Here is an 11,314-nt window from a genome sequence, read left to right on the forward strand (position 1 = left end):
AGGAATACTTTTATTTCTTTCTTAATTTCTCCTTTGACCCATTCATCATTCAGGAGTGTGTTGTTTAATCTCCATGTGTTCGTGTAGTTACTAGGGTTTCTTCCAATGTTGATGTTAAGCTTTATTGCATTGTGGTCTGATAGAATGAGTGGGATTATTTCAGTCTTTTTGTATTTGTTGAGGTTTGTTTTGTGCCCCAGTATATGCTAGATTTGGAGAAGGTTCCATGGGGTGCTGAAGAGAAAGTATATTCTTTGGTGCTTGGGTGGAATATTTGGTAGATGACTGTTAGGCCCATTGGATGTATGATATTGTTTAATTCAGATGTCTCTCTCTTTATTCTCTGTCCTGTTGACCTATCTGATGGAGACAATGGGGTACTGAAGTCCCCTACTATGAATGAGTTGGGATTATTCTGGGTCTCAATGTTCTGTAGTACTGTTTTTATGAAGTTGGTTGCCCCATAGTTTGGTGAATATGTGTTCATGATTGTAATAGCTTCTTGTTCAATCTTCCTTTGATCAGAATGAAGTAGCCCTCTTTATCTCTTCTGATTAGTTTTAAAGTCTATTTTGTCAGTTGTTAGAATTGCAACGCCTGCTTTTTTCTTAGTGCCATTCTCTTGGTATATTTTTTTTTTTACATCTTTTCACCCTAAGGCAGGGTCTGTCCTTGAAAATGAGATGCGTTTCTTGCTGACAACAAAAAGTTGTGGTTTTTTTTTTTCGGTCTTTTTGAGACAGGGTCTCCCTGTAGCCCCAGCTGTTCTGGAACTCACTATGTAGTCCAGGCTGGCCTTGAAGTGTTTTGTTTCTTAATTCATTCAACTAGTCTGTGTCTTTTGACTGGGGAGTTTTGTCCATTGATATTTAAAGTTATTAATGAAATATGTGTATTGATTCCTGTCATTTTTATTTCTGTTCACATTCTTGGTGTAGCTGTGCATTTCCATAGTTATACCTTCATTAAGTTTCTTTCCATAACCCCTTGGGTATCGTAGGTCCTTTCTTCAGTTCTTTGTATTGCTTCAAGAACTCTCTGAAGGGCTGGTTTTGTGAGCATGAATTTTTTCAGCCTATTTATGTCATGGAAGAGTTTTCTTTCCCCTTTTACTATAATAGGCATTTTGCCTGGGTAAAGTAATCTGGGTTGGCATCTGTGGTCATTTAGAACTGTGAATACTTTGGTCCAAGCTCTTCTGCCTTTCATAGTTTGCACTGAAAAGTCAGCTGTAAATCCTGATGGGTTTTCCTTTATATGTGGCTTGTTGTTTTTCTTTTGCGGCTTTCAGTATTCTCTCTTTGTTCTGTACGTTTAGTGTTTTTACTGTGATGTGCCATGGAGAGTTTCTTTTCTAGTCCTGTCTATTTGCTGTTCAGTATGCTTCTTGTATTTGTATGAACATGTCTTTCTAATTTTGGGTAATTTTCTTCTACAATCCTGTTGAAGTTCTGGTCCATACCATTATTCTGAGATTTTTCTTCTTCCTGTATGTCTATGATTTGTAAGTTTGGTCTTTTTACGGTGTCACACAATTCCTGCATATTCCATTCTTCTATTTTATTAAATTTTTCATAATCTTTGCTTGAGTGGTCTAGTTTGTCCACTTTATCTTCCAGTCTTGATACTCTGTTTTCCATTTCATTCATCCTATTGGTGAGGCTTTCTCTTGTCATTTCTAATTGGCTTACTGGGTGTTTCACGTCCTTCTTCATTTCAGCCTGAGTAGTCTTCAATATGTCTAACTCTTTTCTGAATTCATTCAGAAGTTTATCCCTATCTTCCTTCAGTTCTTTGATTTCTTTGTGTGTTCTTTAAATTCACTGAATTCTTTTATCATGTTTATAATTGTTTACGTTCCATGTCCTGTGTTATCTCTAGGGGGTTCTCATTTTATTCCTCTAGAGGACCGTTGGTACTTGGTGGGGATATGTTATTTGGGTTTTTCATGTTGTTATTTTTTTCTCTGTGACATTGACATGTGAATTTCTTTTGTAGTTTCTTGTGAGACTCAAGCCTTCCTTTGTTGGTTTAGGTCTGCTTCTGTTTGTGAACTTTGTGTGCCTTTGTGGTTTACTTGTTGTGATGAAAAGCTGGTTGGTCCAGGCTTCAGGTTCTCTCTTTTGATTTTATATTGGAGGGGCCAGGTGACTTTCATCCTGCTGCTCAGGAATTCCCACAGAGGCCCAAGTCAGCTGAGGATTAGATGCTCTCAGGGTTTTTCCTAAGTCCTGGATCCCTCCAGGAAAGATGCTGGCCCCTGGAAGCTGGTGGCTGTGCCACCCAGGAATGCAAAGAGACTTGGCCTAGTCAAAGTTTTTTAATTCTGTTTTTTTCATCAACTTATAAATTATTAGGCTTCCATAGGGCTTTTTTATACATCATTAGTTAACCCTTCCCTTCCACCTCTCCTCTCCCCTACCCCTCACTCCATCCCTGCCTAGACCTTTCTCCCTCCAATATCACTTTCATATCATGTGTTCTTGTATCCCTCCTCCCTTGAGGCTTCTTTTTTTTTTCTCTGCCCTAATGGCCCCTTTTTTAGCTTTCTGATGTTTATAGACACTACAAGTTAAGCATACTAGTCTTAAGAATTTGAAACTAAGATCTTCAAATGAGAGATAGCATGTTGTATTTTGTCTTTCTGGGCCTGGGTTACTTCACTTAGTATAATATTTTCTAGTTCCATCAATTTTCCTGTAAATTTCATTATTTCATTTTTCTTTACACATGAATAAAATTTAGTATGCCAGTTGTTTGTGTATATATGTCAGTCACTGCACTGCCACATTGTTTAATCTTCTATTGTGTTACTATAAATATAAAGCAAGTTCAAGTGTTTTGACTTTCATCTGTGAGTATTGAGAGTAAATGTACCTTTCTTAAAAGATTTGTATGGGACTGGAGAGATGGCTCAGCAGTTAAAAGCACTTATTGCTATTATAGAAGACTCATATTTTGTTCCCAGCACCTGATTCCTTCTTCTGGCCTCTGCAAGCACTGCAGGAGAGATGGTTGAGCACTGGCTGCTCTTATAGAGGACCCAGGTTCCATTCCAAGCACCCACATGGCAGCTAATAACTCTCCATAACTGCAGTTCCAAGGATTCCACACCCTCTTCTGGCCTTCACAGGCATTGCACACATGTGGTCCACTTACATACATGCAGGCAAAATACTCCAAACATATGAGAATAAATTTTAGAAAATACTTATATACTAAAAATAATAAAATCTGTATGAGTGCTCTGTAATAGCCTATCAGCCCATTTCTTAAAGTGCATTGTTTATGTTCCATTTGGTTCTGGCATGTATTTGGCAAAAGCACATTGTAGCAGCAGTTTTACACAGTATGCTATTATATTGAATTGATGTATCACTGGAAAAGGATGTAAGTACTTAGCATTTTACATGTTTTGCAACTAATTACATGTTCAAGAGCAGCCTTGATTGTATGTATCTAATCAGTTTGCACAGTGTGGATAGAAGTAATCATATATCAATGGTTTAGGAAATGGAAATTGCCTTTTCTTCCTTCCCCTCTGGATGGGTCAGTGCTGTGAATAGAAGTATTACTGAGAGCAGTGTAAAGTCAACATGCTTCTAAAATTCTTTATTCTTGCTTCCCCTGCTTTGCTTCAGGTGGATCATCCATGCCATGGAGTATGAACTTCAGATCCGTAGCAAAGACAAGCCAGCCATGGACTTGTATCAGCTGTCACCCAGTGAAGTGAAACAGCTTCTGCTGGACATTCTCCAGCCTCAGCAAAGTGGAAGGTAATCAGAGCCTTTTGTTTCCTGGAGGACACGCAGAGACCACGAAACACCTGGTTTTGTCATTTGATACATATGTGAAACTAAGATAGTAATCAGAAAATTAAGTGGGGTTGGAGAGATAGCTCAGCGGTTAAGAGCATTGTATGCTCTTACAGAAGACCTGGATTCAGTTCCCAACACCCACATGGCAGCTAACACCCGTCTGTAACTCCAACTCCAGGGGATCCAACACCCTCTTCCTACTTCTGTAGGCATTGCATAACACGGTGCACCTACCTATATGCAGGCATTACACTCATACACATAAAATAAAATTAATAAGTAAAAGCCAGGCATGGTGGCACATGCCTTTAATCCCAGCACTCGGGAAGCATAAGCAGGCAGATCTCTGTGAGTTTGAGGCCATCCTGGTCTACAGAATGAGTTCCAGCTGGGGCTACAGAGAGACCCTGTCACAAAAAAAGACAAAAAAAAATTAAATTAAAAAATAATAAGCTGGGCGTGGTGGCGCATGCCTTTAATCCCAGCACTTGGGAGGCAGAGGCAGGCGGATCTTTGTGTGTTCGAGGCCAGCCTGGTCTACATAGTGAGTTCCAGGACAGCTGGGGCTACAGGGAGACCCAATCTCAAAAAGACAAAAAAATAAATTAAATAAATAAATGAAAAAAAGAAAATCAGAAATCAGACATGATGGCACAGCCCCTTAGGAGGGTGAGACAAAAGGATTGTTTAGATTTTGAGGCCATCTTGGGCTACAGAATAAGTACCAGGCAATTCAGAACTACAGAGGGATGTTGAGCAGAGTATGAGAGGTCACTTACTAGAAAGACAGTATAAATATGGTCATTAAATGTCCATATTTGTGATTTTGTGTTGATTTGAATTTTATATTTTTTTCAGGTAAGTTGATATCATGTTTTCATTTTTTAATTCAGTACAAAATGTAGCATTTCATACCAGTTTGATCAAATTCCCTTTCTAAAGCCTTACAGCATGTGGCATCTCCTAACATTTTGGCAGAAGGAATTGGGTTTGTTAACATTATTTCAATGTGTTGCCGATTTCTGTCTCCCTAAATAAAGTGTAAGCATCAGAGCTAAACCATTTTATACACTTAACATTCTTAACCTTAGAATAGAGTAAGAAAAAAACAAGTATTTGTGGATTGCCTTAAATTTAATTTTTTTTTATCTGAACCCAGGTCTTCTACAAGAACATTCAGTGCTCTTAACCGCTGAGCCATCTCTCCAGCCCCGAAAGATAAATTTTAAAACAAGCTACACGGCCTCTGTAATTAAAACAATGTGATATTGGTACACAAACAAATAGGCTCATTGAGGGAAGAGGAAATAAGATCTTAAGTAACACGTTAGAAATTTGGTATGTGATGAAATTGACATCGCAAATCACTGGGTCAAGGATAGACTTTTAAAATAAATATTGTTGGAGCAAGCTGTTTGCAAAAAGATAAAATCAGACACTCTATACTATACACAAGAACCAGCTCCAAACAGATTACAGATCTGTATGTAAAATATGGGATTATACAGAAAAAGGAAGATTGGGTAAATTTCTTTTTAACTTTGGTGTAAAAAATCTAAAAGGGGGCTGGAGAGATGGCTCAGCAGTTAAGAACACTGCTTGTTCTTGCAGAAGACCTGGGTTCAGATCCCAGTACCCACATACATCTAACAACTGTCCCTAATTCCAGTTCCAGGGGATCCAACAGTCTCTTCTGTCTTCCACGGGCATTGCATGACATGCGTACACTTACCTACATGCAGGCAATACATGCATACACATAAAAATATAAAAATAATAAATAAAATATTTTTTAAAAATTAAAATCTAAAAACGTTTTTCATAGCAAAAGATAATGTCAAAAGAAAACTAAGAAATGGGAACAAAACATGCTAATATTGAAGAATTTTTAAAAACCAAGAGATAACCATCAAAAATTTAACAGGAAATGTAGGGGAAACATGAGTAATCAATGCATTTATTTTTGTAAAATTACCTTTAGGTATTTTGAAATATATTCTTATTAACTCACAATTAGAGCAATGTGAGTGAAAACAGAACCATTCTGGTCTTTCTCACTGGGGTGTAAGTTAGAAAATATGTCAAGGCTGTGCGGAACAGGAACTGCCATGTGTAACTGATGTACAGCCTTCTAGATGGGATCTGACATCTGAAACAAACTGTGCCTTTAACCTAGGAGTTCTTTTAGTAATCTACTGTGAAGACGTGTTTCCAGCAATATGAAAATGTGTACATAAGATCATTGATTAAATCATTGCTGAAAATAGAAAATTTTGTGATTTCCATAACTGAAATGTCCATGCACAAGAAACTATTTTTGAAAATTTGTTATATCCACATTACAGAGTACTATGACCCTGTGAAAAAGAATGGAACACCTTTTCAGGTGTATTATTAAATGAAAACAGTAAAGTGCAAAGGAAAGTCTGTTGTCTACAATTCTCCATGCAAAAAAGAAAGTGTGTTTTTCTTCATTTGTACAGAAGAAATACAGGAAGAAGAAATCACAAGCTATTGCAATTCATGACCTTCAGGGAAGGTAGCAACAGCATGGAAAACTGATGAAGCAGATACAGCATGACAGTGAAGGCGCAGAACACGGTTCTCCAAGCTTCCCTCTGTGGGCTGTGACATAGTGGGAATGTTTCATGCACTTGAAACATAAGTAATATATTAGAATTAGTCCATATGTGGAAGGAATGCAAAGTAGATTTGAAACTAACACATGAACCCAGCTATAACCAAATGACTAATATTACTACATTGAGGAGAGAGAAACAGTCCTTTTGCTGGGCTTTGTAAGGCTAATTAAACTGTGCACAAACACTGTCTCTAGATAATCAATTTTTCTCATCAATGAATGAATTAGCGATCTTAAAATAATTTCATATGTGCACTAAGATTGAGTAAGTAAGTAAAGATATTATGAATGAAATCCAGATTTCTCATTGCTAATGACAATTATAAAGAAGAAAAGTTCATTTGGGGTAGAAATTGACAGAATCGGCACAAATTCATCGTTGTGCTCAGCTAGAGTTACAGAAATGAATGTGAATCTGTGTTTGCACATATGCATCTATGCATTTTCTAACTCTTACCTGCCGAGATATCCTAGCAATGAAACTGCCTTAGTAGTGAGCAAACCTAATCACAGTTGCACTCTAAACTCTCTAATAGGAAAAAAAAAAGCAACAGCATTTCTTAGAATGGTTGATTCCAAGGTAAGGCAGAAAAATGTAAGGTAAGCCAGGAGCATCTCTGTGCCAGAAAACAAAGAAGTCTCAAAAAATGATATGTAGATGGGCAGTGGGACAGCGGGAAAGGCCCGTGACCCCAGCTGAGACAGTTTTTGTAAGTGTATGCCTGCTCATTTGTGCAGAACGATAGTATTAGATTGTAGACTGTAGATAACTGTCCATTAGCCTGTGCTGATAGAAGGCAGAATCTCATCAGTGAGCATAGATAGAATGACAGAAACAGAAAGTCATCACTGGGCAGATAGCAGTAACAATAGTTGCAGGCAAGAACCACTGTTAGATAGAAGTAATGTGGAATGAAAACTTGCACAATATCTGAGTGTTTCTATTCAAAATACTAATAACAAAGGCAAAACAAATCATTTTATAGTTAAAAACCCCATCAGAGTGCACTTTAATCAAATGATGAGGATTAGAATCACTAGTAATAAGACACCTCAATATCATGTGCTTGTATGAAGCATTGGAAAGGATCCTATGTCACTTCTGGATGTTCTTGCCAAAATATGCATTTTTCATAAGAAACCACCAGACATAGCCAAAATGAGGAAAATACTATGAAACAGCAGATATTGAAGTCATGAAAGCTGAAAGAAGACTGAAGAACAGGCCCGGGTTTAAGGAAGCTTGGAGACATGGAAACTCAGTGACACATGGGGTTCTGAATTGAAGCCTGAACCAAAGTTGGTTATCAACAAGGCTCACAGACAAGCTCATGTGACTGTATGGCCGTTCACTTCCTGATGTCAGTAATTATACTGTGATTATATAAGAGTTAAAGAGGCTGAGGAAAGAGGACATACAAACATTAAGTTATTTTTGTGACTTTTTTAACTGTAAAACTTTTAAGATAAGATAACAATACAGATTTAAAAAGCATCTTAAAAAGTTCCCAACCACCACTCTGAGTGTTCTTATATTCTCTTTATGTTCTGAGCAGCATCCCCTGTTTATAAGTATTATCCGTAACTTCACAGAGCTCTGAAACATCATTTTCTTGTCGTCATCAAACAAAGAAATAGAGATTAAAAAAATTAAATGCAGAGTGTAGGGTATTCAGTTAGCAAAGAAAACACCAAAGTGCCTCTAGACCCTTGGCTTTATTTCCTTCTAGCAAAACACTGAACCTAGTAGTGTGAGTTTGGCTCTATTACTAAAGGGAACTCCAGCCATCCAAAAGAGACTACTCTTAGTTATCAAAAGTATCAGATTTCACTGGTCCTCCTTCACAGAAACAAAAATGTGTTGTGCTGTTTACTCTGTCCTTATGTACACATTTTCATATTGCTGTATAACCTGCACAGCTAATTTCAGACCAAGAAATATTGGTAAATTGTTAATCTTGACACACCTCTCATGTGAATGACTATATTTCATTCTGTCATCTTTATAAGTACCAAGTATGTACACATGTACACACACATGCATGTACCTACACACACACAGACACACACACACACAGAGTCTCTATTTTTAGATTTTGCAACAATGTACTATATCACTGTGTGTTCTTTAGAAATAAAGCAAATTCTGACCTTTGGTAGTTTGTGGACTATGTATTAGGTTTAATATCAAACCTAGAAGTTTGCTTTATTATGGTTATCATATTTATGATATGTAAGATTCTAATCTGGTTGACATAATTTTATGTCTAGTTTTTCAACACTAAGACTTCGGCCATATTTAAATAGGCAACTTTTATAAGGTTTAAAATAAGATAATTTCATTTTATATATGTACTACCTATTTGAGTGTTCACTTACTCATTTACAATATCTGTTGAGCACTATTCTGGGAAAGAGATACATGGATGAGAAATGTTTTTGATCCCCATGCCTTTCTGCTGCTTACATTTTATTACATATGAGAACAACATAAAATTGTTGTGCAGTTCAGAACTGGAGAGATGGCTCTTGCAGAGTACCCAGCTTTGGTTTCCCAGCACCCACATGTATCTTAAGGTAACCAACAACCATCCCTAACCCCAGTTCCAGGGAAGCTGATGCCCTCTTCTGGCCCCTGGAGGTATTGCACAACACAGGTATACCTACATGCACCTACAATCAGGCAAAACACTCATCTGAGGATGTAGTAAGAAACCCATAGCTTACTAGAGAATACATTTGTCTATTAATTTTTTTTAATTTTGAGATTTCATAGAACTCTGTTTTTGCACTGAAGTATTTGCTAGCCTCTGTTACATGTGGCAGCTCTGCACTATTGATGAGTTCTGACCTTTTTTGATTACTCTGTTGGAACGGTTAGTCATGACTTTCTATGAGAACAAACTTGATATTTTAATGCTGACACTTTCATTTGATCTACAGATGTTGGCTAAACAGGCGTCAGATCGATGGGTCTTTGAATAGAACTCCCCCAGGGTTCTACGACAGAGTGTGGCAGATCCTGGAGCGCACACCCAATGGTATCGTTGTGGCCGGGAAGCATTTGCCACAGGTAAAGCCCACTGTACTTATATCTGGGGAAAGGACCTAAAGGATTAAAAGAATTCTGCACTGCAAACAACTTTTCTGCTTTCAAGTGTTCTAAGAGTATTTAAAGGAGGGATGTTTAGGCGCCTGAAAAGATGAAATACTAGAAAGTAAGACATCTCATTTGATTGGAGCTATTTTTGCCAGTCCGAGTTTCTTTTGTTTTCCCATTTCAGTGTTCCTGTATACAAAGAAAGCTTTACCAAAAGGTGATTGCTGATAAGTTATATTTTTTGTGGTATTGTGGTTCTTCAGATGCTTCCAGAACCCTTTATAGTCGATATGTGATAAAGCCTCTTGCTGAGTAAACTATGCTTCCTCTATTTCCTTGTGAATTTAAGACTTCTTATGTTAGCTTTACCTCAAGTTGGGCACCACTGAGCAATGATGGGGCCAGTGTCAGGGCCTCACAGACACAAAGCACTTGCTGAAAGGCAAAAACAGATCAGCCTAAGGATGCAAAATGGCCTTGTGATGCTGTGGATAAGGAAAGCACCAACATGAGCAGTGCAGAGTGTTGGCTTACTGGGAACATACACATGTATTTTACTTGTGGTATAGCTTACTCATGATCCAGATGAATTACTGTCTACACCTGTGCATGGATGGTTTCCTTAGTTGTGTCAATTAGCCTGCTTCATTGATGCAATTATCAGAGTTGTTTAATCTTGGTATTTAACTCATTCTGCTTATACAGAAACAGAGTAGTGCATTTGCTTCTAATGTTGAAACTTTAGCCAAATTAATTTTAATGTAGCTCTTTATACAAATAAATTTTTCAAATTTTGCTTATATAGACATAAGAGTATCTATGTGTTAAAGGATCCCCTGAAGAAACCCCGTTAGCCTTTCAAAGTTGAACTGTATGAAACTATTTCTTACTCAAATAAAAGAACTCAAAGTTTTTAAAAAAAAATATTCTCTACACTATTAACAGGCTGTATTTTATTTGATGCTCCAGCCTTTGTCAGATGCCCTGTGGTTGCTGTTGGCCCTGCTGCATCTGAGGCCTCCTCTCTGCCAGTGTGGGAGTGTATTGTGGTCTCCTCTTGTTAGTTCCTGTGTCAGCCCACCCCTGCCCCCAGTACCTACAGGACTCTGTTTGATCCTGTGATAGCCTCGGCTACATTTACTAGCCTCTCTTTGCATTAATATCAGTAGCAACACTCTCCAAGTATCATTTCATCCTGATAACAATTCTGTGAGAACAGCACTTTCTTGAGTTAGCATACAGAGCAATGGGTTCCATTGTCACATTTTCATGCATGTATCATTATACTCTGTTCTGATTCCTTTCCCTCCCCCACTGCCCTCTTCCATGCCCTGCACTCCCTCTAGCTGGTCCCCTTCTCCCAGATAGTCCCCTCTGCTTTCATGTCACATATAATCCATCACACCCCCCTTTCCTCTTGCTTAAGATCTTTGTCTCCCCTTCCCTCTCAGTATCCCCTTTCTAGCTTGATTACTCTCTCAATAGATGATAGATAGATAGATAGATAGATAGATAGATAGATAGATAGATAGATAGATAGATGATAGATAGATAGAGATAGAGATAGATAGATAGATGATAGATTAGACAGATCCTCTTTCTAGCTTGATTACTCTTGATAGATAGATAGATAGATGATTGATAGATAGATAGATAGATAGAGATAGAGAGAAAGATTAGATAGATCCCCTTTCTAGCTTGATTATGATAGATAGATAGATAGATAGATGATAGATAGATAGATGATAGATAGAT

At 37.7% G+C, this 11,314-nt stretch overlaps 1 protein-coding gene across 2 annotated transcripts in view; it reads left to right on the plus strand.

Annotated features, from left to right (window-relative positions):
• Window positions 1-11,314, plus strand: part of Phkb (phosphorylase kinase regulatory subunit beta) — a gene marked incomplete at its 5' end in the record, with an annotated part of 127,328 nt that overhangs the window by 108,734 nt on the left and 7,280 nt on the right. For both annotated transcript variants that reach the window (XM_017801859.1, XM_017801858.1), the window contains 2 exon segments: window positions 3,642-3,776; window positions 9,403-9,532. In XM_017801859.1, the coding sequence (XP_017657348.1) occupies window positions 3,642-3,776; window positions 9,403-9,532 (265 nt within the window).

The sequence above is a fragment of the Nannospalax galili genome, unplaced genomic scaffold (genome assembly GCF_000622305.1).
Source record: "Nannospalax galili isolate Female #2095 unplaced genomic scaffold, S.galili_v1.0 scaffold984, whole genome shotgun sequence".
NCBI lineage: Eukaryota > Metazoa > Chordata > Mammalia > Rodentia > Spalacidae > Nannospalax > Nannospalax galili.